Genomic DNA, 27,925 nt, shown 5'->3' on the forward strand with positions numbered 1-27,925 from the left:
CACACATACATACACACATGTGCACGTGTGTGTGTGCCTATGCATACATGTACACGCATTGGGCTAAAACAAAGTTTCCTTAAGTCATTTCTGTCAAGTATTTTGTCACAGCAACAAGAATAGTAACTAGTGCCCCCATATTTCTTTTTTAAAAATATATTTATGGGGCTGGAGAGATGGCTCAGTGGTTAAGATCCCTGGCTGCTCTAGGAGAGGACCTAGGTTTGATTCTCAGCCCCCACATAACAGCTCACAGCTCCAGTTCCAGAGGATGCCACGTTTTCTGTAGGCATTGCACCCACAGGAATATATATATATAATATTATATATAATGCAGGTAAACACACATAAAATAAGCATATATATGATATATATCATATATATATATAAATCATATGAATATGTATCATATACAAGGCATGGACTATACACCATAATCAAAACACTCCTGGGAACGAGGCAGGAGGATCGGGCATTACAGGCCAGCCTTGGTCACCTAGTGAGTCCAAGGTCAGGCTGAAGGACATGAGACCCTGAGAAGGAAAGGACCCCTTGTACATGTTGTCACTCGCTTCTTAATTAGCATGCCACAATGATTCGTTGAGAAGAAACCACTTTTCTGACAACTGTGGCAAGGACAAGGTTCTCACATATACAGAAATCACCTCCTGGTGGCACAGATCCATGGGTACAAACCAGACCAATCGAACTCTTAGAAGACAGAGGAGAAGCTAACCTCTGTGACTTTAGATTTGCAAAATCACTTCTGATAAGGCCTGTTAGTTACTGTGAATCTCCATTACCAGCCTCACTACATCTATAAACAACTAAAGTGCAAGCCTCTGGTCACTCCCATGAAAGATTTTCTTGTTCAGATCAGTGGAAGCAGGAAAAGCTCCTCTGATAGAGCCTGCCTCCCAGACAAAAGGAAACAGAAGGAAACTTTGCTTTTTGCCTGCTGGCTCTCACTCTCACCAGCAAGTTCATCTACTCTGTTGCTGCGGCACTCCTCCTGCCCAGTATCAGAACCGCTTCTTCAGAATTCCAGCGCAGACTAAAGACCAGGAGCTCCCTGGGAATCCTCAGGACCACAGCCCCAAACTGGGACTGCTGTGACATCCAACCTCATGGACTGAGCAACTACTGGATTCTTGGCCTCTCCAGAGTGAGACAGCCACTGTTCTATTGCCTAGGCCAGATCTGTAAGCCAACCTAATAAATTATATGTACAAATATCACATGTATAAGATGCACACACACACACACACACACACACACACACACACACACACATATTCATTCTACCAGTTCTTTCCCTAAATTATACATATAAAATCACATGTATAAGATACACACACACACATATATATATATATTCATTCTACCAGTTCTTTCCCTAAATTATACATATAAAATCACATATCATAGGCAACGAGAATGGATTTCTTCTTATATTTTTGGTTGTGAGCCTAGCCTTTAACGGCTGAGCCATCTCTCCAGCCCAGTGGATTTCTTCTTAATTAAAAATATCTGTGGGGGGCTGGGGATTTAGCTCAGTGGTAGAGCGCTTACCTAGGAAGCGCAAGGTCCTGGGTTCGGTCCCCAGCTCCGAAAAAAAGAACAACAACAACAAAAAAAATATCTGTGGCAAAGGAGCAAAGTGCTTTGGTCTAGATCCCAGATCCCCACCAGCTCCCAAAGATCCCATGCCACACGAGGTCACCAACATACCCACACTGCCACAAATGAAACAAACACATGCCACAGAGCCAAGTTACCTTTGCTCCGGTCTCTCAATAATACAGTTTACCAATCTGGTGGACTTTGCTTTGCCACCCCGTTTCTCAGAAGCAACTACAACTGGGATACCGGGCATTGTCTGCCACGAACGTTCCTGGGACTCAAATCAGGCACTTGGGATGCTTCCTGAGGTAAGTGGCAGCTTCATTATCATGGTTCTGACACAACTTCCCTCCAGCCTGTTAATCTATTGAAATTTTTAAAAAATTATGAGGCCGTAGTTCTGGTTTGAAGTCCTATATGGATATCCCCAACAGACCAGACCCAAGCAACATAGAGTCATTAACATCATGGTAAGGTTTTCCTCTCTGCTACAGTCTTACAAAAAAGTAGCAGAAAATCGGACCTTCACCAGTCTGTTTCTTGTTTCTGTTCCTCTTTTTGTTCCCATTTTTAAAAGTCAGTGTTATGCTGGACATAATGAACTGGCTTATGGTCCTGACTGATGCCAAGACTGAGACAGGATAGAGTTCAAGGCCAGCCTGGGCAACTGAGACCCAAACGGAGAACTAAGGTCTCCGGTGTAGAGCAGCAGAGCACTTCCTAAGAATTCGCTAGATCAGAGTTCAATGCACTTGAAAAGTATAAATAGTGCTCTGCTCGGGGACAGTGAGGAGCAGACCTCGGACACTATAAACAAATTCAACCTACAACTAACTGTTCTGTCTGTCTTGGGATACCTCTCCGCCGCAGGGCAGAGCCTAATAAACTGAGGTCACCTCGTTTTTCCACTAGCGAGTATGATGTCGGGTAGAGTGCAAACTCTAGCAGTCACCCCAGCCCTGGGCTCCCACAAACCCTGTTCTGTCTGGAATCTCCCGAGCCCGGTAAGTCCTCACCGCCCGGATCCAGCTTGCGGTCGGTCCGTGGTCCTAGTACTGGCGTCGGTCCGGCAAACACTGTTGATCAGGAATGTCCAGACCTCTGAGGGTGGAGCAGGTTGGTGGTGCCGCCCCGGCCCCATCCCGGAACGTGACGTCATCCCTCCCTTGACTCGGGTTGCTGCTGCCTGAAGCCTTGCGTCATCATGCTGCGCCGCGTCGTCGCCAGGGAAACGCAGACGCTTCCAAGAGCTCAGCTCAATGTGGTTTCGGGTTTGGAGATAAAGGATTTCATCCCGGTCGCCTTCTGCCTGGTTAGAGGCCTCGGGCTTATTCAGAAACCGCCTTCCGCAGAGATGTCATGTTTTGGTCCAGGCCTCTCATGGCTCTGGGAGCACTTCCGGGAGAGTTGGACCGCGGCTCCTTTAAAGTGCACTTTACTCAGAATTCCCAGGTGACCTTCCTGCCAGGAACTCCTAAATAGTGCTCTGATTGGCAGATTTCCGAAGAATCTTGTCTCAAGCTCTGCTGGGGGTGGAGTGGAGTAGGGATTGAAGCCAAGTGCAGACAAAGAACCAAATGGTACTTGGTTATTTGCTAGAGGAAGCCGGTTTTCCTTTGAAAGGGACTAAAATGATGGAAAAGGCGTTAGGGGAAAGAGAAAGATGCTGAACTCTATTTCAGAGACAGGTTTGAAGCATTGGGACCAGACACAAGTGGACTCTGCCTCTGTCAGCCGGGGCTGGGAGCTGTTTGCTGAATTGAATAACTACTTTGTCCGTACCAATTATTGCATTTATAGCTCTAACTCAGAACACGCTTTCAGTCACAGGTGTCAGTGGGGCTTTTCTATTGGAAAGTAGGGCATCCTGCACATGCCTCATGAACTCACAGTGGAGAGGACTGACTCCAGAAAGAGATCCTTCAACCTCCAGGAGCATTCCCTGGTACATTTGTGCCTGCACACATTACACAACAACAACAACAACAACAACAACAACAACAACAATAACAATAAATCGTAGCAGTGATAGCAAAGGGAAATGACTGAAGGGATGGGCAGCCTAAAGAATGAAATTGTTCCCACCATAAACACACACCAAATATACTCAGATAAACCATCCTTCCTACCTGGTGTGCAGTTGTCACAGTGCCTCCCATCACCAAGCAGGGGAACCTGACAGCATGGGCAGAAGACAACAGTTACCAATCCTGGATGTTCTGCTCTAGTCTAGTCTAGAAGTTTCCAGAATCAGAGAAGCACTCCTACCCAGTCACCTTCACAGTGCCTGAACAGCTCGTGAAAATGTCTTCTGCCTTGCTAAGCAGTCTGAATGGACATTCAGTCTCCACCAGCATTTACAGCTTGAACTCTGTCATCGCAAAGAGTCCTTGAGTTCGTAGAGCCGTCCAGAATGGTCTGCAAGAATACATGCTATTGTTTTTCCAGAGTTAGAGAGTAACAAGGTACCCATTCATGACAGAATTCATGTATAGCTCACAAATGTTGTCCAAACACAGCTAATAAGAAGTTGTGTTCATGTATTAACATGAGGAAAACATTGCTTTCTTGGGAATTATCAGTTTAGATGAACAGTAGGGAGACCGACTCCCTAAAATTAAAGTTTTCCTTGGGAACAATTAAATTGCTATCTGGGATATGTGAGCCAAGATGGATCATAGGCACATGAACAGATCAGGAGTATAAGGATTGTTATAGGGGTTCTTTGGGTAAACGGGTTCTTACCCCTGAGGATAGATAAAAAGGGTGGTGTCCCCCTGAGGCTGGTGGCAGTTGCTGTACCGGCATCCTTAGGGAAGGAATCTTGTGCAGTGTGGTGATTTTGTTAAGAGGAGAAGGTTACCTAGAATCATCCCCGGGTCTCTGGACTCTGTTTTGTTAAGAGTTTATTGACAAATTAACTTCATTTGATTCTCATTCAGGATTCCCCCCAGGAGTAAGAGTGAGAAGGGACATTTTCAAGCAGTTTTAGGAGCAGGAGGAAGGGTGAGAGTTACAATGGCTGTGGCAGTGGAGTTGGATGGGTGGGAAGAGAACTCTTGACTGTCAGTTCCATGGAGGATAGGGTGTCGTTGCAGTGGGTAAGCATGTAGAGGAAACTTAGAAAGCATGTTCCAGATCCTTCTCACCCTCCCAGTGTGCATTCATCCCCCCCACTCTCTCTCAGCTCTCCCTACCCTGCTTCCACTCTTCAAGTCTCCAATTCTCAGGGCAGGATCAGCAAGTTTGGATCCCATTGCTCCACTCCTTATTTCGTTCTATGGCAACTGGTTAAAGACTTGCCCCAACCCAAGACTTCTCTTGCAATACCAGCACTGTGGGAGCTGAGGTAGGAGGCTCACAAGTTTTAAGGCAGGCTGGCTGACTTAACAAGATCTTGTCAAATCAATCTATCTCAGCTCTGGCCTGGCTTACTTCAAGATCTCTTGGTGGCATCTACCTTTGATCTCCAGCTTCTTTGCAACTCTAAGGCCCCGTTCCTGGGTCTTAAGACACCCCCAAACCTGCGTGTGACAGATAATTCGTTGGTCATCTCAGCGTTGGACCCAGGGGACAATGAGACTGCAGGATGTTGAGGAGAGGAACTAAACTTTGGTAAATTAAACTGTCCTTGTGGGCAGGCTGCTAAAATTTGGAAGGGTTTCACATTACAGAGAAAGAAAGGGGTTTGCCCTTGCCTCATTTCTTAGCTACTTCCCGATATGACTGCCAGAAAGAAGATCCAAGTGCAGTGGCACACAGCTCCAAGGGAGCTGGGGTGAGAGCAGGACTCATCGGACAATGACCTGTCGGTGTATTCAGGAGCCCTGTCAGCAGAACCCACTCCTGCTCTGTGGTTGCAACCTTTGCCTCCACCTCCTCCCAATGCCCCGCCATCCCCTGCTGACATTTTAGTCGTTTGTTCTGTTGGCTGTCACTGGCATGCAAGTATTTTCACATTTCTGTTTGGTGGTGGCAGTGTTTGAGATGGTCACATGTAGCCTGGACTGGCATTAAACTTGCCTTGTAGCTCAGGATAGCTTTGAACTCCTGATCCTTCTGCCTGGTATACAGGTATGTGACAACACACTTGACATTGTCACAGTTTATTCCCACACTCTAGTCACTTGCCTCTCAACGTACTTTCCCTGTCACCACCACACCTCCAGAATTAGTTCAAGATGCCAGGGGAAGGGATGAGGAACAGTCGCCACACCACCCAGTGAGAACCGGGGGTGAGGTTTAGCACCAACCATGGCTGGGGACACCTCTGCCAGGACCACCCACAGTAACCTCCCAGTTGTAAACTCCTGTACAGCAGTGGGCAGCCAAAAAAAAAGAGTGCTGGGTTGTAAGATACACATATAAAGGTTGAAGCCTTTCTGTCATGCTTTGCTCCTGGTGTGAACCAGGGGAGGGGAAAACCCCAATGTAAACCCAGCCATTTGATCCGAGGGGTCATGAAGCTGAAAAGAAAAGCTCTCGGGAGTCAAAAGAGCTTCTGTGGGAACAGGAGAGCACTGCAACCTCATCGTGCGTGGCCTGACTGATCACAGCTTACCTGACGAGCTTCAGACCGCAGGTAACGTCACATAAAGCATCTGTCACAAGAGCTTGCAACAGGGCTTGGCATCAGCTACTTGGTGAAGACGCACAGACATGTTTGTGCTGGCTCCTTACCTGGATTGCTGCAATCACAAGCAATCCTCTCTCCATAATCTCTGTTCCAGGAAAACACATGGTGGGAAGAGGGAAGTGGGAAGCCATGTCTTTAAACATAGAAGCCGTAGAAACCATGAGAAAGCCCAGAGTGTCGGGGAAAGTATAGTTAGGCCTTAGTATGTGCTCAAGGATCCTAGTGCCATAATGCTGCAAGTTAATGGTGTTCCTTTGTGAAGGTGGGGACCGGAAGTAAACAAAACTGGGTATAAGAAGACACACGCAACAGTGGGAGAAGTGCCTGGGGGAGTTTCTAGTTGGTGCAGGAAGCCCTGCCTGGGGAGGGACAGTTTACTAACTCCAAGTGCGAGAGAAGAGCTGGAAATGTGTAACCCAGGAGGACGGCCCTAAGGCTGAGTGGCTCTTTGGTTTGGAGAACTAAAGACCATGTGACAGGATTCAGTGAGTAGAGGAAGAAGGTGGACAAGGAGGTCGGGTTGACAAGGGAGAGGGACTGTGTGTGGTGCTGGGGGGTGCTAGCAGAATAAACAGACACCTAGTTCGGTGGGATAGTTTCCCATAAGAAACCCACATCATCTGCCAGGACATAATCAATAGATGGCACTTCCTCTTCCCTAGGCAGTGGCTTCTGGATTCCCCAACTTTGCTCCAAACCTAACCCTACAGGTCTCTCAGTTCTCTTCCGTGTCCTTGTGATAGGCTTCTGTGAAATAGGAACTGAAAGATGGTATGGTTACACATGTGTAATCCCAGCACTTAGGAAGAAGACGCTGGAGGATCACTACCTCCTACATATATGAAGAAATGCAATCAGCCTGGCAGAAGTGAAGGCATTCTATTTTCATTCAGATATGTGTGTGTGTGTGTGTGTGTGTGTGTGTGTGTGTGTGTGTGTGTGTATGAGCAGGCACATGTACTTAAGTGCAAGCACACATTGAAGACAGAAGGGGGTATCCAATTCCTTGGAGCCAATTACTGGTGTTTTGAAGCTGCTGGCTATTGATGTTGGACTCTGAGCCCCAGTTTTCATGATTGAGCACCAAATGTTCTTCTGTGTGTTTGTGTGTGTGTGTTGGGGGGGTTGTTTGCTTTCTTTTGCGAGACAGATTTTTCTCTGTGTAGCCCTAGCTGTCCTGGAACTCACTCTATAAACCAGGCTGGCCTCAAACTTGGAGATCTACCTGCCTCTGCTTCCCCTGGTTAAAGGTGTGCACCATCCCCCGGGAGAGCAGCACATGTTCTTAACAGCTAAGACATTTCACCATCCCCCTAGGAGTGAGGATATTCCAAAGAGACATGTGCCCTCTAATTTATCGATCAGACAATAGAAAAGATGGCACTCAGCTGGGCCTTTAAGCCCAATGTTCAGGAGACAGGGGCAGGCTGATCTCTTAGTTCGAGACCAGCCTGTTCTATAGAGTGAGTTTCAAGCCAGTTGGAGCTACCTAGGTAGATTCTGTCTCATTTTTTTTTTTTTTAAAAAAGCGTGAACTGGGAATTCGAGGTGTTTCACCACACCATCTGTTAATTCATATTTTACTGATGCAAGTTACAAGGGTATGAAAGAGACCCCAGAAACCTGTAGGATTAGTTTTGGGGCAAAGATTGGAAAGCCAGAAGCTGTTGCCTGGGAAAGAAAAAGAGACATCCAATAAGTCAGTATCCATGGAGCCTGAAAGCAAAGTTTGTGCGTGTGTAGGAGGTGGGGTGCAGAGACAGAGAAATTAGTGACTCAGTGTGGCACTTCCAATCTCTGATGTGGGCTGGTGTCCTGGCGGAAGGTTAGGCAGGTTCCTTAGGGGAAACTATCCCACTGAGCTAAATACTTTGTTGAGGATCTCAGGTAACAAAGTAAGAACGTCTCTGCTATGGTGCTTATGTTTTCTGATGGCAGCCTTATCTTTTTGGTTGGCAGGAGGTAATGTTCTGCCAAGTTAATATATTCCAGTCAAAGATATATTCCAGTCAAAAACTTTGGCGTCAGACACAGAGGTGGGCAATGCATGGCTATGAAGGAGCTAAGCTGGCTTTGGGTCTGCATTCCAACTCTTCACAATATGAAGTTGTAGTCATCCGGCTTTGTAGAATCCTCCACATAAGTGTGGCTTTCTGTTTGAGAGCATCAGTTCCATCTTGTTTGCTCAAGTAATAATGCTCTCTCTATCCTCTCCGTATTATTAGCTTTGCCGTGGGACAGGTAGAACCTATGGGACAAAACTTAATTTTGGGGGTGTGAGATGGATGTACCGTTTGGGAACTCTTATTTCCACGGAAGAAAGCAAGCGGAGAAGAGGCTGTGCGTTCAGCCTTTGAGGATCCCAAGAGACTGTATTCTCAGCGGAAAAAACTCTGATCAGCCCTAGTCTTAGCCTCCGCCACCGCCCCGCCGGAGGTTACCGGAGGGCGGGTCTTCCGGCTCTAATTCCCATGAGCCAATGCTCTTCCGGGTCGCGTCATCCCAATGCGCCGAGAGCGCAGATATGGAGGAGCTCCGTAGAGTGCCGCTAGACGACCCTGATTCTCTGCTACCCGGAGGTTTCTGGGCCGCCGTTACCGTGTGGCTGGAGAGGCCACAGGTGGCCAACAAGAGGCTGTGTGGCGCCCGCATAGAAGCCCGTGGGAGAACTTTGCGGCCCAGTGCCCAGGCGGAGTGTGGACCGCGGCAGGGACAGGGGCACGGGCTGGAGAGGGAACCGGGACAGGGATCTAGGGCGGACCGCGAAGGCACCGCTCCCGCGGCTGACCTGGACTTGCTATGGAACCGAGTCTCCCAAAGCCTCGTCCACTCCAATCCGGAAATACTGACCTTCTATGGCCCCTCGTTGGGTTCTCCTCCTGAAGCCGCGCAGGAGCTCGACCTGGTTCTCAGAACCGTCATCCCGAAAGCGAGCCCTCACTTCCCCTTTACAGAGCCGAAGAAAGAACTGGTGGTGCAAGGTAGGAGAGTAGTGGGAAGAGCGCAAACAGACTGAAAAGCTCTCGATTTTTGAGACAGGGTCTTATATGGCCTGGAATTCGCTATGTGTAGCAGGCTGGCCTCAAACCCACAGAGATACACCTTCATTGTCCTCCCAAGTGCTAAGATTAAAGGAGCGCGTCTGGCCAGCTCTGGCCTTGTATTTTCTAAGTGCTGGCTATAATGATGTGTCCAAAGTGTAGAGCCCTTCTCCCCAGCGACAGACAGCCACTAAGGATTGTAAAGCATCACTCTTGTGTTCATTGCTGCTCAGTTCTATTTCTAAGGGATCTGTTTAGAGCAGCTATGACCTGATGATGGCTTTGTCTTTTTCCCTCAGATGTTTCCAGTGGGAGTGTCACCTTTTTGCCCTTGGAAGAAGATAATGAGGAGAATTTGGAGGTTAAAATGAGCAATGTGTATCAGCTCCGTCTCCATCACAGCGAAGGAGAATGGTAAGAGCTGGATACTGCTCTGTTGCACCACTATGTGTTGCCCATCCCAGACATCCTATCTTCAGACAGCTGGAAAGCCAAGGTCTTATGTTGACGGGCTGGTCACAGATGTACACTGTAATCACCACTCTGCTGGTTCCTGGTGCTGGTCCAGGGTTGGGGATCACAATGTAGCCAGAGTCCTCAATCTCTACATTCCATATACCATTTAGGGTCTACAGCAACTAGCTGGGATACTTTGCTAGTCAGCTTTCTGTTGCATAATACCCAAGGAAGATAACTTAAGGATGTTTGAGAGCCAGTGAAATGACTCTGCATAAAGGTGCTTGCTTCAAATCTTACAAGCTGAGTTTGATCCCTAATTCTGTGAGCTGTCCTCTGTCTTTTACTTACACACACACACACACACACACACACACACACACACACAGAGAGAGAGAGAGAGAGAGAGAGAGAGAGAGAGAGAGAGAGAGAAATGTGTGTATATAATTTTAAAAGGGTATCAGGTTTTAGTTTGTGATCACTCCCCTGTTTGGTTTTGGGGGCTGTAGTGAGGAACTAGGAGCATGAGTTAAAACTTCTCACTCAAGGCAGCCAGAAATAAAGAGGGGGCCCATGGACAAATTCTGCCCTTAAGAGCTCACCCCCAACCCAACTCCCTGCTTTCTCCAACAAAACTTCACTCACCCTCTAAGCCCCCATCATCCCTAATATCCCTTAAGCTGAGTGTCTCTATGAGTTAGCCTGTTGATGAGGTTGGTCTGTCATGGTACATTCACTTCCCAAAGGCCCCATCTTAGAGCTCAGCTGAATTGGGGACCTAGTTTTCAACACAGGAATCTTTGGGGAATATTTTAAATCTAGACCAAATTCACATGAACTCTAATCCCATCATCATGCTGCTATTAGTATATCTTGGTCCAGAGTAGCGGGTGGCATATCCTGTCACAGTTTAGAGTCCCTCTTATAAAGTGCAGGTTTGTCATTCGGAAGTAGAACACCTGCCCATCTTGGGCCTAGCTAGGTCCTGAGTTTGATACCAGCAACAACACCATGCACATGTGCGCACATACACACACTGAGAGAAAGAATGTTGTACTTACGGCTCCGTTTTGGAAAATAAACATGTGACTTAGGAATAAGAATTGAAGCCAGCACTTCTCATTGGTATTTCTCTTATTTTTGAAGGTTCATATCTGTTTTAATTTTCTGTCCAGAGAGGTGGCATTCGGATGGTGTTGTCTACCCCAAGCCTACCTGGCTTGCAGAAGAACTGCTGTCCAAGCTGGCCAGGTGGGCAGTGGAGAACAGGAAGAGCGAGTTTAAAAGCACACTTTCCCTGGTCTCCGTCCTGCGCTATGGCAGGATGTACCAGGAGCTCAAAGAGAAGTACAGAGACATGGTAAAGGTAATGCTCAAGGCGTGTTCATAGTCCCCTCATTTAACAAGTGACATGGCAGGTGCCTGCCAGGGAGACTCCGTTGCCTGTGGGCTTCCTATCTAGTTCAGGTATCACACTGAAATCCAACTATGGGTACACATAGTGCAAACCAAGAAGATGTTTGGGTACATTTTTAAAACCAGAAGTAAACTTTTTCACGTTTTTCAAGAACTCAGAAGGGAAATTTTAATCTAAAAATCAATAAACATTGTTAGTTACCATATTATAACATTTACTTTTTTTTTTATTTCATTTTTGTTTTTTGAGACAAGGTTTCTATGTAGCCCTGGTTAGCCTGAAATTCATGGTCCTTCTGCCTCCTCCTCCAAGTGCTAGGGACCCATGTATGTGCCACCGTGTGGGTCTGGCTGGTTTAAGAGAAATTATTTTAATTTTTAATTTATAGATGTGTCTCTGTATAGGGATATGTTCATACACATGCAGTTTCCCATAGAGACGTAATAGGGTGTCAGATTCACCTGGGGCTGGACTTAGAGGCAGTGGCAGTAAACTGCCTGACTTGCGTGTTGAGAACCAAACTCAGATTCTTTGCAAGATCAGTAAGCTCTCAACCTTTGAGCTGTCTCTCCAGCCCTGGCCTCATTAACTTAAAGGTATTTCTAAGACAGTCACTCTAAAAAAAAACAGTCATGTACTTCATGACAATATGAACTTGAGTTAGTCCTTGCATTATAAGGCAAAGTAGCCCAAGCCACAGGCTTGGATCCTCAGTGATTCATTTAGAGATATGGTTCAGATCTATACAACAGCTGGGCTCCCTTCCCCTGAAGGCCCTGGCCCTGGGAGGGTCTTCCATCCCTCTGGTACTCTAAATACCTTTAAGGAGGTGCTCCTGCTTTTCAGCCTTTAAACTATTCCCAGGACGTGGTGATGCATTGCATCATTTACTGTACCTGACCATTGTGTAGATGGCTGACTCTGGAGATGTCTTGACTGTCCTGCCTCTGTATCATAGAGCCTGGCCCTGAGCAGTTAGCCCAGTCTCGTAAGTCTGGTCTGTGGCCGTCTGCACCATTCTCATATTTCTTCCTCTGAGTGCTTGCATGAGTGTGAAGGGTACATGTACCTGTGCATGCACATGCAGAGTTGGGCCCTCCATCGTGAGGGTCTTACACTGAACCTGGAGCTAGGCTGGCAGTTAGCAAGCTCCAGTGAGCCTCCTGTTCCCACTGACCCAGGGCTGGGACTACATGGGCCTCATGACTATCCGTGACTTTTTATGTGGGTACTGAGGATTTGAACTCTGATCCCCAGGCTTGCAAAGCAAACACTTTACCCACTGAGGCACCTCCCTAGCCCTGCTCCTCTCCCTCATCTCATTAGTCATTGTCTCTATACAGATGAGCTGACTTTTTTCTGTGACTGACACTAGTCTATAGTGCTGATGCTTTGGATCACTTTGTACAGGACACAATCTGTCCGTTACAAGCAGCGTAGTAACTGTTTTTTGTATAAAGCACTTATTGCAAGAAATCAACTGTGAACTTGCCTTTAAAATGAAAGTACCTTTATTTATTATATGATTAGTTTGGTTTGATCTAGGCTGTTTAGAGATATTTAAATTGTTGATTTCACAGCTATTTACATATTCTCTGAAAACATTTTAGGTTTGGCCTGAAGTAACCGATCCTGAAAAGTTTGTATATGAAGATGTGGCCATCGCTACATACCTGTTGGTAAGAATATTCGCAGTGTTCACACTCACATGGAATGTGTGACGTTTGCCTCTCGAAGGTGCTACTATTTGGGGGTAGAGCATTCACCAAGTCAGGACTTGTGTTTTTCCTTGCTGTGAAATGATTTCACATCCTGCATGACTCATGCAGGAACACAGAGCATGTGTGAATCAGGAAGCTGGAGGTAGGAGGGCAGACGGTCAGGCGTTGGTTAGTGAGACACAGTTGTCACTGTGGAGGCACCAACAATCCAGTGCTGTTCAGCTGTGGGCTGGGCCTCTCTCCCCTCGTCCATCCTTAACTTGCTGGCTGGCCAGCTCAAGTGGATGCTTCTCTTCTCAGCACTTTTGATTTTCTTATCTGTACAGTGGTTAAACTAGAGCTTCCCTGTTTCCCTTTAACTTGTAGTTCTCTTAGTTTAGAAAACAGGGTTATTTTGGTTGTCAAGGCATGTAGAAGTAAAGGAGAAACACTGAGTCATCTTGGTGTGCTGGTGACCACTGGATGTAGATGCCCTTTTTCTGCTAGAAGGAAACCAGGCCTTTTATGTGCTGAGCTCAATTGGTACCACTAAGCTGTACCTCAGTCCTGAATAAATCAGGGGAGAGCAGTGGGGGCTGTGGGGTGTGGGTGTGTCCTAGTGTCCCCTGGGCCAAAGACCCCGTGTGTGCTGCTCATTTGTGTCACCTTCATGGGAGCCCTGGGGTCTTGAAAGAAGTTACTCCACCCCCAGTTCTCATACCCTAGTGGCATTAGTGTTTGGGTCCTTCCTTTTCTTTCTCTTTGTAATCTTTGGGCCGGAACCCAGGGCCTTACAAATCCTGTTAGGATTGATCTGGAATAGAATGAGTCAACATGGGAATTGTGTTTACTTTGTCTTTTTCTTCAGATCCTATGGGAAGAGGAGAGGGCTGAGAAGGGCATCACCACCAAGCAGTCTTTCGTGGACCTGGGGTGTGGAAATGGCCTTCTGGTCCACATCCTGAGCAACGAGGGGGTGAGCACAGCTATGTTGCCTTTTCTCAAGCTTTCTCTGGGTTGGGCAAAGGGGCCTCCATGTTTTTTTTATTTTTTAATTATTTTAAGGCAGTGTCTTAGAGTGTAACTTGACTAGCCTAGAACTTGCTATATAGTACAGGTTAGCCTCAAACTCACAGAGACCTCTCTGTGACTCCACCATATTCAGCTACACCCAGCTCCAACATTTCTTGATGCTGCAGCCTGGCTCATTTGCAGTGGCATCCCTGAAAGGGCCTGGAGGCTGAGTCTAGGGGTGATGGGAAGGTTCCATGGCTCTGCCCAAGTTGGAGAAGAATAAGGTTGGAGTCAAGGTGCGCGGACTGTGAGGGGGCTGGTCACAAGCTTTCCTTCCCCACCATGTCCGCTGAGAACTGGCTCTGGATGTGTCCTTAGGACACAGGCTACTAAGGTCCCTTTTAAAGGTCTGTGATGATCGCTGGTGGGGTGCAAGTTCTCACCAACCACGCAGGTGTGCAATGTTGCCAAGAGTTGGGAGCTGTCCCTCTCCCAGATGCCAGGCACATCTGCCCTTTTTATGTGGCAGTGGCAGATTTATGTGTGCCTGCAGATTTGTTATTTTTGCTAACTTATACTGTAATGGTCCAAACTTAACTCATAATTTCAAAACTTCTCATCTCAGCATCCAGGCAGAGGGATTGATGTCCGAAGAAGAAAAATCTGGGACATGTATGGACCCCAAACTCAGCTGGAGGTACTGCCCCACCCCTCAATCTAGTAAGAATTGTCCCCTAGGGTCAGCTGTTGGCAGGAGTGCTTCTGGATTTAGCCCCTACTGTCTCACATGCTGCCCACAGCTGCCACTGGACCTGTCCTGCCTCCCCACTGCCCCCCATGCCCATAGCTGCCACTGGACCTGGCTGCCCCCCCTCCCCCCCTGCCCACAGCTGCCACTAGACCTGCCCTGATCCCCCGCTGCCCCCCATGCCCACAGCTGCCACTGGACCTGGCTGCCCCACACACTGTCCCACACACTGCCCACAGCTGTCACTAGACCTGCCCGCCCCCCCCGCTGCCCACAGCTGCCACTGGACCTGCCCTGCCCTCCGCTGCCCCACATGCCCACAGCTGCCACTGGACCTGCCCTGCCCCCTGCTGCCCCACACACGCCCATAGCCATTGCTCTATCTGTAGCAGGAAGTATAGCTTTAGAGACTGTTGCATTTTCTGTCTCATCTCTTTTTCAAGTTGGGGTAATGGGACAAAGGCTTTGAGGGGCAGGGAGCTCACTGCAAGCCCCTCAGCTCTTACTTTTCCTTCTTTACTCATGGTTGTTTTCCCAGGGGTTCATAATTGCTTGTAGATTCACATTACAGGAAATTTAGCCAAGCAACCTGGTGAACTCCTGTAATTCTGACACTTGTAGAGACAGAAAGATCAATTTAGTTCAAGGCCAACCTGGGTTTCGTGAGACCTTTACCTTAAAAAAAGGAAGAAAATTGAGAAAATTTTTAGGGCTGAGTGTGGTGGCATCTGTCTTTAATCTCAACTCTTGGGAGGCAGAGGCAGGTACATCTCTGAGTTCTAGGCCAATGTAGTCTACATGAACAGGTTCCAGTCCATCTGATGCTAATAGTTAGACATTGTCTCTAAAAAGAAGGAAACTTTAGTCTCCATTTTGAGGACTGTTGGCATGTGGCGGGTGCAGAGCGAGCCCTGCAGGTGGATGTGCAGTCCATGCTGGCTGCAAGACTGACAACCAACAGGAGTTATTTGGCAGATGTCAGTGTTACTGCCCTCTGCTTGGTAGGGACTTTAAACTGTCCCAGTGTGTCTTAGGGTTTTATTGCTGGGAAAAGACACCCCAACCAAGTTCTACATCTTGATGTAAAGGCAGGCAGGAGACTTCCTTCCACAGGCAGCCAGGAGGAGGCTTATTGCCACAGTGGGTGGAGCTTGAGCATAGGACCTCAAAGCCAACTCCACAGTGATGCACTTCCTCCAACAAGGCCACACCTCCTAATAGTGCCACTTCCCATGGGCATACTCAAACTACCACATAGTAGTGAGTCCTGACTATAGGAAGTGCTGATTGGTATGAAGGGCTTTCAGGAATTGTGTAGAGGTTTGAGCTGTTCGTTAGGGATCTTTAGCACCTGCCTCAGCCCCTTCCATGAGTCACCCTGATGTGGGAACCCCATCTAGTTTCAGTGCAGGTATTGAGTATGTGAGGTGGAAGCCATCTGTGTTGTATTGCACTCTGCCTGAGCCTGTGGCCCTGAGCATTTCATGGGTTGCGTGCTGCTGCCGTTCATAGTGTATTTCCAGCTGCAGTCGTGGGTTTCTCTGAAAGCTCTGACTGAAATCCCATCTATTGTGGCTTAAGCATCTTTCCAATCCCTGTTCAGTGGGAGTGTATTTGGAATCTCAGATTGTCTGGAGTTTGTGCATAGAATGGGATGGTTGCAATTTGCTGTATTCAGAAGGCCTTTTGTAAAGCAGGTCTAATTGTTTCCAGGACCCCATGGCCTAGTAATGGCCGTCCAAAGTATAAGTAACTTCTTGACTCATGAAGGACAAATGGGCACATATAAGTGCAGAGGTTAAAGGTTTGTTTCCCTATGTGGTTATGTATATGGCAGTTGGACTGTGTACATTCAGTGTCTTAGCATCAGTGTAAACTTGTCATGAACCAGCACCTCCGTAGCTGTGATGCTCCTGCTGGGAGGGATTATTAATTTGAGACTGGCAGTTGACCACCAGGAAGGGTGCTGTACAGAAACTATGAAGGGTGGTGTGGGTGAGATGTCACAGCTGAGAGTTCCCTGACCATAGACAGAATAGCCTAGAACTTGTGGGCTCATTTGGTTACCAGCTGTTTCACTATTGGATACTTTCTGTGTTTATGCAGGGAAACAAATTAAGTCATCAGAAAAGTGCTGTTTTGAGGGACTCAAAAAGTTGCCAATGATTTGTGTCCTTGGGGACCAACTATGGGCAGAATAGTCACCTTCTTTTAGTGAGCTGGGCACAGAGGAGGCCTGGGAGGGTCATGTGGTAGGTGGACTGTGGCCATAGCTCAGAGCTTCTGGTGCATGGACTGACTGGTTCAACTTGTGTGACATTCTTAAGGAAGGTTCCATCACTCCAAGTGACAAGACACTGTTCCCTGGTGTTGACTGGCTGATTGGTAACCATTCTGATGAGCTCACCCCGTGGATCCCTGTCATTGCAGCCAGGTAAGCAGGAGAGATGGGTGGCTGTATCTTCTGAGCATGTGTCCTCCATAGCACCCTGGCCACTGAGGCACTGACATGGTAACTCAGGAGTGTTGAAATGACGGCAGCATATACACTGAGTACATTTAAATCTACCTGCTTTCTTTCGAAACCGTGCCTATTAATAAACCTAAGCCACACACATGCCTCCAACATGTTCTGTTGGCTCCATTGATTCCACTGTTATCATCTCTATGACATTTCTAACCCATGTGCTTTTTCTTTTTTTAATGTTCTTCTGATTTTGGGGGGTTTGTTTTGAGGGGAAATCTTTCCTTAGACAGACCCTTTGCAGCAGTCTGCACCTTACAGACCACTGAGGAGTCTGAGACACAGGGCCTTCAGCCCTGCTTCCCTTAGTCTTATATTGGGCCTCTCCCACCACCAGAACTCTTTGAGTTTGGCATGCTTCTAGCTCCACTCCAGGTCATGTCTGAACTTATCTTTGCTGCATCTGTCTTGGTTTCTAATACCTACCTGAAGTTCCAGCTCTGGAGAGCTAAAATCAGAGGGCCAGAGTAACTGCACAGGAAAATTATCTTTTATTAATTCAATATTTTATTGCAAAATAAGATGTGCTGCATAGTTTTTAGAGACCCATGGGAAAGAATCTCAATATGGTGGCTATGCTTTTTACCCCAGCACATTGAAGGTTGAGGCAAGGAAGTCAGGAATAAATAGTTCTTGAAACCTTGTCTCAAAAAAAAAAAAAAAAAATCCGCTCATTTATAGATGTAAGAATTGCCAGGAACAGCCTAGGACTCAGTCCTGTGTTGCTTGTGCATGCTATGGTGAGCCTGTCTACCTGGGTCGGGCTGGGCTCCTTGGGTCTTCCTGGCTCTCTGCTGGGCTCCTAAACATTTCCTGGGTTTCTTCCTTTTCCAGGTCTTCCTACACCTGTCGGTTCTTCGTCCTGCCCTGCTGTTTTTTTGACTTTGTAGGGCGATACCGGCGGCGGCAAAGCAAGAAGACACAGTACCGAGAGTACCTGGACTTCGTGCTGGAGGTGGGGCTCTCCTGTGGCTTCCACGTACAGGAGGACTGCCTCAGGATTCCGTCTACCAAGCGGGTATGTGCCAGGGCAGGTCCAGGGCCTGGCAGCTCTGTGTGCTTTGCCTGGAGCTTCTTCAGAGCTCCTTCGGGCCTGTCCTCAGGCCGACAGCTTTTCCCCCAAATGCTATGTCGGCAAATCTGGCTCCTCTGAGTGGGCTAAGGCTCAGTCTGGGGTGGCAGACTTGTGTTTCACGGCTGCAGTTCCACTGATTGTCACTGATTCCTAAGGAAGCTCATGCAGTCTCTGAGCCAGTGTTGCAGTTGGATGATCTGCATGGTGCCCAGTAAGTGCTGGTGGGGACCAAACACATCAGATGCTGCTCAGCTCCAAACGCAGAGCCCATGGTAGGGCTGAGCAGCCTTAATGGACTTCGTTGGCCCTCTTTGCTGGTGTGCACTTTAACTTTGGAGTTGATGATCAGAAAAAAATGCAGAGGAAGTTCCCTAGATGCACTGGGCACCTACATCATGCTAGCAGGTTAACACACAGCCCACTCTCTCACAGACCTCAGAAACCTTCATTGGTAAACTGTGTTATCCCTGGATCAAGGGCAGCTCCAGTAAGGACCACTGGAGCTAACTTGCACCTTCCTGCATCCACATTCCTCAGTAGTTTTTATTGTTGTTGTTATTATTAAATCATTTCTGTTGGTATCTGTTCAAAAGAATAAGGTTTTTGGAGCTAAGGGTATTCTTTAGAGGGGATAGCTTCCCAGCATGTACTAGGCCTTGGATTCCATCTCTAATACAACCAAAAGGCTCAAGTAAGGATTTCTTTCTTTTCATGGTATAATTTGTACTTTAGCAAAAGTGTGCTCCAGGAGTGTTGAAATTCAATGTCTCTTCAAACACAGGTCTGCCTCATTGGGAAATCCAGAACATACCTGCCTTCTGCAGAGGTCTGGATGGATGAGCAGAGAACACGATACCTGCACAGCAGACAGGGCCTTCCACAGAGCCTGCCTGGTGGGGGACATGCACCTTCTGTACCCCAGATTGCTGCTCACGATGACGATGCTGGTCACCAGGACAGTCACAGGACCTTTGATGCTGGGGCTGAGTGCATGCCAGAGGGCCTGGCTGCTGAGCGAGGAACAGGAGCCCCAGCCACAGGACTCTGGGTGCCTGGGTTCTGCCCTAGAGAAAAGGCTGAGCGTGTGAGGAATTGTGCTGCTCTCCCTCGAGACTTCATTGACCAAGTGGTTTTACAGGTGGCAAACTTGTTGTTAGATGGAAAGAGGTTCAACACGGGAAACTCTGAAGCCGGGAGTCTGAAGACCTGGAATGGAGGAGGTAGGCCCCCACTGAGGCAGGCTCACTGGCCATTGTGGACTCTGGGTCTTCTGTAGCTCAGCACACTCAGCTGAGTGAACAGCTGACCACAGTAGCATCTGATTGTTCATTGGCTGGAGCCTGCACATTGAGAGAAAACAGGCAAAGTAGGGTTGCTGTTACAGCAAAGGCTGTCAGAGCTTCCAGCTGCACCTCTTTCCTGTGACCACCAGGAGGCGGTATGGGGCCATCTGCTGACCAGAACCAGCGTTACACCTGAAGCTGAGAACGTTGCCTCGTTCTCTCCCCACACAGGTGCAGGTGGCCCCCAGCATAACTTAAAGCACAGTGGCAACACTTGTCCTTGCCACATCCTCATCTGTGATTGCTGGGTCCAGGTTTCTTCCCTTTATCCTCTCATCTCCCACATGTGGCATGGCAGGACCTTGTATGTTCCCCTTCAGAGCTAACCAATCCTGGGAGCCTCCACTGGCCAGAGTGGTCTTGGCTCAGGTGACCATATAACTTAAAGATTCAGCACTCTGCAGATGCTAATATAGGGTCTTTGCAGAGGGAGGCAGGCAAGGTTTCCCACCAAGGCTGAAAGAGCAAAGGGAGCTCTGGGATGGCAGCAGGGTCAGGTTCCTGAGTGTACTGTACAAGCCAGATCCCTGTTTACCAGAGGAAGTGATGGGAACTGGGGGCTGTTGGGCTATGCCTGGGATGGAAAGCCACGAGCAGGATGGGCCTTCCTGCAAACCTAGGTCCAGAGATGGCTCTAGGGGCTGGGTCTCACCCTGCCTGCTACCAGGAGGAGTGTTGGGTGGGGACCATACTGTGCCTGATGGGTATCTGGAGGCCTGTGTTTATGAGACTCTCGGGTACCCCTGGGTGTGTGAGGAAGGTGTGCCTGGGCCTCTGAGGCTACCCATGGCCTTTCCCCTTTCTTCCTGATAGAGGCCTGGATATCTCCCTCAGTAAACCATTGCTGGACACTAAGAAGGAGGCCCTCCAGTCTGGGTCAGTGCTGCTACTGCTTAAGTAATAAGGCTGGAGGCTGGGCTGTCTTTAGTCTCCAGCTCTAGGAGGCACAGGTGCACTGAAAGGTGAGACCTTTGGCAAGTGCACCCAGGGAGACCCATTGTCATCTAAATTGAAATAGACTTCATTGTCACTGGGTGTCTGGTCAGGGTGTTTTCATGTCTCTGCAGGGTCTTGAGCAGCATTGTGAATGAGAGAGACCTCACTGTGATATCTGCAACTCTGTGTCACTCCTGCCATACCAACCCCACCTGTGTGCCTGGCTTAGGTGGGCAGTGCCCTGCAACGCTCTGACAGCTTGCAAAAGGCACAGCTAGAAGCTTGTCTGTTGGTCTTTGCCCCTCAGCTCTGAGCCATATCTCCTGGGGGTTGGGCCACCCACCATATGTTGGTAGACTTACTTGATGCTCAGCCTGCATAGTGGAAGCATGTGGTCCTGAATGCTGGCACACTGTCACTGTGGCTGGGGTGACTGTCACTCTCATGTCCTGTGGTTGTATGGTATGGATTCATTAAATTGCACTCACAGGGTCCTGCAGCTGAAGCACACTTGAGGCTTCAGGATTGGCTTTGGCTTTAGGACCCAACAGTCTCTGTTGATTATAGGCTTGTAATCTAGGCTATCTGTGGAAACCTGCTTTCCCACAGGGAGCCTTTCCTTGGCAGAAGTGGCTGCAGAACTAAACTCAGAAACGCTGCAGCAGCTGAAGCGGGAGTGTGGAGGCCTACAGACCCTGCTCAGGAATAGCCATCAGGTGTTTGAAGGTAAAATCTCTGAGGTCGTCATACACTGTCCTTCCTGCTTGTCCCCTCTGGGTTCCTCTGCAGGTTCCTCCTGTGCATCCCGTAGCACTTGCTTTCTGTCCCCCATGGAGGGGGTTGTGATACTCAGGGGCAGCCTAGATGTTCAGAAGAACCAAGTGGACAGTACCCAGGTCACCACCAGCTTATAGCGTAGAGTGAAGCCATAGCTAACTTTCTCTCTAGACACACTCCAGCCTCTACTCAGACTGCCAGTGCCTTGGTCCAGAAGCTCCTGTCTAGGATATACCCCTGAACTCCCATTACTTTGTGATACCTGTTCCTCACACAGAGAAGGTGGTTAGTTGAAAAGCCTGCTGGCTGCATCTTGTGTCACCACAGAATATGGTTTACTTCTGCCACCTGCAACAAGAAGCATGTGGAGCTGTAGAGCCCACCAGTCAAGCTGGGGACATGAGCCTTCTAGTCTCTGCTTGATATCTTCAACACTGGATTCCATACCTCCAGAGATAAAAGGGAGCATTCCTCATGGGCTGTGGCTCAGTTCCTGTCCTGCAGGAGTGTTTAGTCTAAGGATGGAGAGTGGAGTATGACAGTGTCTGCCCAGAGGCCTGAAGTGTAGAGACAGCACTGTAAATTCATGAGTGTGTAGGAATAGCACCAGGCGAGAAGAGCTGCAGGAGCCAAGTCCTCTCACCAGCTCTCTCCGCAGGCCACTCCTACTTCATGGGGTGTGTGCATCTCCTCTAAAAGTGTGTATGCCCCATGTCTCAGTTATGGTTACTATTGCTGTGATAAACACCATAACCAAAAACAACTTGGGGAGTATCTTAGTTAGAGTTTTACTGCTGTGACCAGATACCATGACCAAGGCAAGTCTTAAAAAGGACAACATTTAATTGGGGCTGACTTACAGTTTCAGAGGTTCAGTCCAGTATCATCAAGGTGGGAACATGGCAGCATCCAGGCAGGCATGGTACAGGCAGAACTGAGAGTTCTACATCTTCAAGAAAGCCAGGAACAGACTCAGGCAGAGCTAGGAGGAAATGTCTTCAAGCCCATGCTCACAGTGACACACCTACTCCAACAAGGCTACACCTCCTAATAGTAGCATTCCCTGGGCCAATCAGACCACCACAGGGATGAAGGAGCGTATTTGGTTGACATCAAGTCCATTGAGGAAAGCCAATATAGGAACTCAAACCAGTGAGAAACTGGAGGCAGTAGTTGATGCAAAGTCTGTGGAAGGGATGCTGCTTACCAGCTTGCTCTCTATGGCTTCCTATAGAACCCAGGACCACCAGCCCAGGGGTGGTTCTACCCATATCAATCACTAGTTATGTAAATGCCCTGCAGGCGAGCCTGCAGCCCATCTTCTAGAGGCATTTTCCCAGTTGAGTTGCTACCTTCCGGATTACTATAGCTTATGTCGGGTTGACATTAAAACCAGCACACCCCACCTGGAGTGCATTCACCCCGGGCACTTCCGCACTGTCTCGCATTACCGTTGTGCCTTCGCTACAAGTATCCTCTCAGGCTCAGTTTCTCAGGCCTTTCTTAGGAGGTGGTGCTCCAGTCAGGACTTGGAAACAGGTTGGGCCTTAATCCAGGAAGGGCCACTGACTGATGATGATAGGGAATGGGGCCTTGATGGGGGGGACACAGGTGTTGGAAAGTTGTCCCAGTCTCATCCACATACATGAAAGACAAGGTGTGTGCTGCCTCATACATCTGTCCAGTGTACATGAGAACATGGGTGCCCGGTGCTCCTGAGCATATATGTACTTGCTGCCCGTGTGTACACATGGGAACACGGGTGTCAGGCACTCTCTCATGTGAGGCTACGACTGTATGAGTCTACACAGCTGCCCTTGGGTGGTCCAATTGTCCTTGAGAAGTTAATATGGTTCTGTCCAGCCAACTGGCCCTCACTTGGGTGAATACTGCTTGTGGGTAGGTGCAGGAATGGCCTGACACCCCCCTGGAGGCATTACTGAAACCAAGAGCCCCACACCCAGATGTCCAGATGAACCGTCCAGTGCCCAGGATCTGTGCTTACTTAGAAAGCTTTAGTCAGTTAAAGTACTGCAGCCTGAGGGGCCTCACGTTTTCTTTGATTTTGTGAAGGATGGTCGCTCCTGTCTAGTGTAAATATGCATGTATGGGGTTAACCACCTTTCTGTGCAGTTCGCTGTGGGGGGCAGTTATTTTTGAAGTCATTTCTGAGTAGAAGACTAGGGATCCAGCCACGTGAACGTTCTCTCTGCGGTCATGCAGAAAATATGTGCTGAAACTGGGGCTTATCTCTGGATGATGTTTTGTTTTGCTTTAAGCTAATGTGGCTCTGGCTGGTCTGCTCCTGAGGAAGCTAGCTTTCAGATTTCAGATGCTTTAAGGTTGGCTCATGTACACAGTGTCCTGTACCGTATCAGAATTGACCCTATCTTGACTCTGCCCCTTCCTGGGGCCTTCATGGTTGTTTCTTCTGTCTTTCTGTCTTCTGGTGAGGCTGGATATAGCTCAGAGGTCACCAGTGAGTTTGACAATCCAGGCCAGGCGAGACCCTAATGCTGGTACTTGTAAAGACAAAGCACTTTTTTCTTTCTTTTCTTTTTTTTAAAGATTTATTTATTTATTTTATGTATATGATTGCACTGTAGCTGTCTTCAGACACACCAGAAGAGAGCATCAGATCCCATCACAGATGGTTGTGAGCCACCATGTGGTTGCTGGGATTTGAACTCAGGACCTCTGGAAGAGCAGTCAGTGCTCTTAACCGCTGAGCCATCTCTGTAGCCCCTTGGTGCTCTTTCTGTTCCCTGGTTCTCAGCTTGTGCTAGTGAGAGGCTACTGATGTGGAGCAGCTGTTGAGCAGAGCCTCTTTTGCTGCTTTGCAGTCCAGCAGGAGGCATGAGTTGGGGATTGGGAAGGCAACAAATTTGTTCCTGTGATTCCGTGTTAAATTACTAGCACATTTCCCAGAGGAGAACTGTTGGTGGTCTGACTTGGATGGATGGTATGTGCCCTGGAGGGCCACCCATCTTGGTGCCTCACACCATCTTTCCAGAGTGAGGGCTGTGGGGCCACCAGGGAGCTGACTGCCTGGCATCCTGGTATAAACTGGGAACATAGGCACACTGCATCCTAGATGCCTAGCTACCCCTCTCTAGGCCTCTGCTGTTGTTCCTTTTTGGTCTTTACTGACTGGGTCTGACCACATGACCCTTGCAAAGAGTGCCCCATTGTGTGGCTAGGCAAGCTACTAGTTCATAAGCATCCAAGGAGGTTCTCCTGCTGGCCCCATGTCCAGAGTGACGACCCAAGCCAGCATTCAGGGCAGGCTTCAAGTCCCCTGTTGACCTTGGATTGCTTAAACATGTCAGAACTTCCAGCAGGGACAGGGACTTCTGGCTACTTACAGACAAGTGTCCTGGCGCTTCTGGGAGATGCCCTCAAGGCTCCTCTGAGCACAGTTCAGAGAGTTCTGGGCCCACAGTGACAGTCCTCGTCTGTGGTGGGAGGCTCTGCTCTGAGAAACTTCTCTCAGAGTCCTGAAGTGACCCTAACCTGGGCTTTGGTTCAGGAAAGACAAACCTCAGCCCAAGGGAGGTGGTTGCATGTGGTGTCACTTGACTGGGGGCTTCAAGCCATCCCTGAAGACGGAACCCCCCCTGTGTCCTATGTGCCATAGGGTCCTCTCAGGACTCACTGCTCAGGTTTCCAAGGGAAATATTTACTTCTGACAGCAGCCAAGCTCACTGGGGCCATAGCACAGGGGAATCCAGAGCGGACAGGAAGCTGCATTCACTCATACACATTTGGTTCAGTTCTGAAAGTCAGTGAGCCAGAGTTCCTCAATGAGGCACTTTTGTTCCTCCTGCCACTCTGGCCACAGGTAGTTTTTCAGGACTGGGGAGGGGGCTGGAAGGTTTGGTTGCTTTGGCTGAGTTTCATACAGAGCTGTTGGCTCCTCAGAATGAAGTGGCAAAGGGCAGCAGGCCACTCTGGCTGTTTCCTGACTGCTATCCACTGTGCATCCAGGTCCCCTGAGGTAGGACTTGGAGCTGAAGGCCCTTGACCCTGTACCCCCTGGCAGGACTCTCCACAAGGTGGCGTTTGTCAGTCCCTGCATACTAATAACACTTAAGGAAAGTCTTAGGCTTTGTCTTTTTGTCCTAAACCTCAGTTCTGAATGGGCGAGTTCACATCCGTGACTGGCGGCGGGAGCTGCAGAGGGAAAAGCCTCCAGAAGGCAAGAGGAGCCTGTCTGCAGAGGTGTTCAAGACTCGAATCTGCTGGTTCTTCACTCACCACCCTGATGGTTGTGTACTGCCTGCTGCCTGTTGCCCCTTTGCGCATGGGCTGGAAGAGCTGCGCCCGTCTCAGACCTTGAAGAAGCAGAGGCAGGCTCCCTGAGTCACCTCTTCAGTGTTCTCTAGCTGTTGGGTTCTGTGGCTCTCCTGCCTGTCTCCCTTATCCTGATGACATCATGTTGGGACTGGGTTGGCTTCAGTCTGACCTGTTGGTATGCAGAACCACTGTCAGTCACTGGTACATGCGGGCTGTGGACTGCTCTGATGCCAGAGCCACCGTGTCAGCCTCTGCAAACATGACCTTCTCATTCCCGGGACTGTGTACCCCAGGTCTCCTCTGCCGAGGAGCTCCCTGCTCAAGGGATCCCTGTAAGCAGAGGCACAGGGCTTTCTGAGGTCCTTATTGGAGTCCTACAGCTTCCAGAGTCACCCCTGGCCACCTGTGTTCGAGGCATGACTCAGTGAGCATTGCCTCCACCTTATCCTTCTCTTTAGAACATTCTCCCCAGAGGTGTGGGATGGTTTTTCCTTTCAGGAAACATTTCCGTTTGTTTTCAGTTTTAAACAAAAAGGACCGCTCACTGCATCTCAGCTGAATGTCCTGGGGACCAGTCTCTGAAACCCCCCATGTGGTAGAAGTATTTGTGGTGACCAACCTGGTGTCATCTGAGTGGTGAGAATAAAGTCGTTTATTCTGAAGAGCCAAGGGCTCTAGAGCATCCCGGAGCAGGGCAGCTACCATGGGCTCTCAGGCCCAGCTGGTAAGAACCCGCAGAGCTTGCTCCTGCCTCTTCCCTTGACACTTTCGTAGCCCCAGCTCCCAGAGCAGTGATGGCCGTCTACCACTCTCTCGGATGGACTAGGTTGTGTGTCCTCAGGAACTCAGAGAGGAGCAGTCTCTGTCCTCTCATTAGCCCTACCTGTAATTGCCTTTTCTCCCAGGTCCACAGGGGCCTAGAAGCTATAGAGCTCCTTTCCAGCTTGGCCTCTTGTCTGAAAGGCAGCGTTTGGTCTCAGGCCCTGTAGGTGCTTGGAAATCTAATGATTCCCAAGAATTTAATGAGGCAAGGTTCCCAGGGGTATTGGGTCTGGCTTTCAGGTTTTTCTAGAGCCCCATGTTAAGATAGCTAGACTGAGAGGTGGGACAACAGTCTTAGGTTCCCACCTTTTCTAGTTCACAAAGCCTCTTGCCAAAGCCTGGCTTGGTCTGGGAGAAGATACCACAGAAGTGTCTTCAGGATGAGCAGTGGGCTTGCCCCCCCTTCATTGACTCACGCCCTTTCCAGGGCCTGCATTCAGTGAGGACAACTTCCAGAAGCCCCTGCATGAGGATGAGCAGGCTTAGTGCTCATGGAGGAGGTAGGCCATACCTAGTCAGTGTGCTGCACTGCTGTTCTATTTGTTAAAGCAGCATTCTACCATGTCAGGGACAGGGACAGAGGAGCAAGTGAGCTCAGCTGAAGGAGTGTGCTAACCCAACTGCCATGCTGGCTGGTGAACACCCATCCCAGGCCTCTGCCCTGCACACACTCTTGTTCATAATCGTGGGGTTTGTCTGGAGCATGGCCTCTTGGTCCCTTTGGTTTCTGAGTCTTCAGATGATTGTGGCCCACAAGATTAGAGCTCAGTGTTGGTGGTGAGAGCTGCTGTGAGTTCAAGAGCACTTACAAGGTAAGGGCATCACCTCTGCTTTGGGTGATGGTTCGTTTTCTTTTGATATGCATCAAGTGGCAGTGGACCTGGAGGCTTAGAGCACTTCGGTAGGACAAGCATAATTTTGCTGGGTCTTTATGCCAGGTCTCTCCTGGCTGCTCCAAGGTATAGCCTACAGCTGAGGTCTCAGCAGACTAGACTGGGGGAGGAGCTGTGCCCATGGTCTCGAGCTGGCAACAGCAGCAGGCCACCTCCTACCTGTGTCACATCACACAAGTGGTGCTCTGTCACTTCTCATTTCTCCTGATAGGAAGCAGGCCATGGGCCCTGCCCACACTCAGAACAGGCTGGTATAACACACAAGCACCAATAAGTAAAGATGGCGGCCCCTTGTTGCCAGCCACACTTCATATCCAGACTTGCCTCCCAAGCAGCATGACCAAATGTCAGACACAAGCTCTGGGGACAATGCACATTCACAGTCTCTACCTTTTGACTCCACCTTACTCCCAAGTGAGTGAATCATGACCCTCCCCCTAAGCTCACACTCTAGAACTTCAGTCAGCCTGGCTTGGAAACAGCCTTCACTATTGTGGGGCTGGCTGTGTGGGATAGGTACACATCCCAGTGAAGTGATCTGTCTCTGGGGATGAATGCAGACACAGGAAGAAGCCACCAGACCAGAGGCAGAGTGAGTGATGGCCACAAGCCAGGTATCCTGAG

General features: G+C 48.9%; 2 protein-coding genes across 17 annotated transcripts in view; one reads left to right on the forward strand and one right to left on the reverse strand.

The window, feature by feature from the left end:
- The window catches only part of Acox3 (acyl-CoA oxidase 3, pristanoyl), a 46,557-nt gene extending 39,504 nt beyond the window's left edge, over positions 1–7,053 (reverse strand). For 3 of the 6 annotated variants that reach the window (XM_063273675.1, XM_063273677.1, XM_063273678.1), the window contains exon 1: positions 2,640–7,053. The gene's annotated coding sequence lies outside the window, so the exon portion shown is untranslated. Of the gene's footprint in view, positions 1–1,778; positions 1,918–2,598 lie in introns of those variants that run through there. The other 3 variants (XM_017599392.3, NM_053339.2, XM_039092496.2) reach the window with 3 other exon arrangements.
- Positions 1,836–26,654, forward strand: Trmt44 (tRNA methyltransferase 44). Of its 11 annotated transcripts, none has more exons than XM_039091965.2 (11): positions 1,836–1,931; positions 9,600–9,714; positions 10,903–11,122; positions 12,784–12,852; positions 13,742–13,849; positions 14,513–14,584; positions 16,963–17,069; positions 17,994–18,177; positions 19,016–19,454; positions 21,123–21,239; positions 25,423–26,250. In XM_039091965.2, the coding sequence occupies exons 2-11, from the start codon at positions 9,668–9,670 to the stop codon at positions 25,650–25,652; spliced, it is 1,593 nt and encodes a 530-aa protein (XP_038947893.1). In that variant the 5' UTR covers positions 1,836–1,931; positions 9,600–9,667; the 3' UTR covers positions 25,653–26,250. The 11 variants fall into 11 exon arrangements, with proteins under 11 accessions (XP_038947893.1, XP_038947895.1, XP_038947892.2 ...); XM_039091967.2 differs by having other exon boundaries at positions 10,932–11,122; XM_039091964.2 differs by lacking the exons at positions 1,836–1,931; positions 25,423–26,250 and adding exons at positions 8,746–9,240; positions 20,391–20,539.
- The last annotated feature ends 1,271 nt before the right edge of the window (positions 26,655–27,925 follow it).

The sequence above is a fragment of the Rattus norvegicus genome, chromosome 14 (genome assembly GCF_036323735.1).
Source record: "Rattus norvegicus strain BN/NHsdMcwi chromosome 14, GRCr8, whole genome shotgun sequence".
Taxonomy (NCBI): domain Eukaryota; kingdom Metazoa; phylum Chordata; class Mammalia; order Rodentia; family Muridae; genus Rattus; species Rattus norvegicus.

Coding starts and splice junctions, on each gene's coding strand:
- Trmt44 (NM_001130061.1), top strand. CDS start 8,784: ATGGAGGAGCTCCGTAGAGTGCCGCTAGACGACCCTGATTCTCTGCTA. Junction 11,123..12,783: donor AGTACAGAGACATGGTAAAG/GTAATGCTCAAG, acceptor AAAACATTTTAG/GTTTGGCCTGAAGTAACCGA. Junction 18,178..19,015: donor GGATTCCGTCTACCAAGCGG/GTATGTGCCAGG, acceptor CTTCAAACACAG/GTCTGCCTCATTGGGAAATC.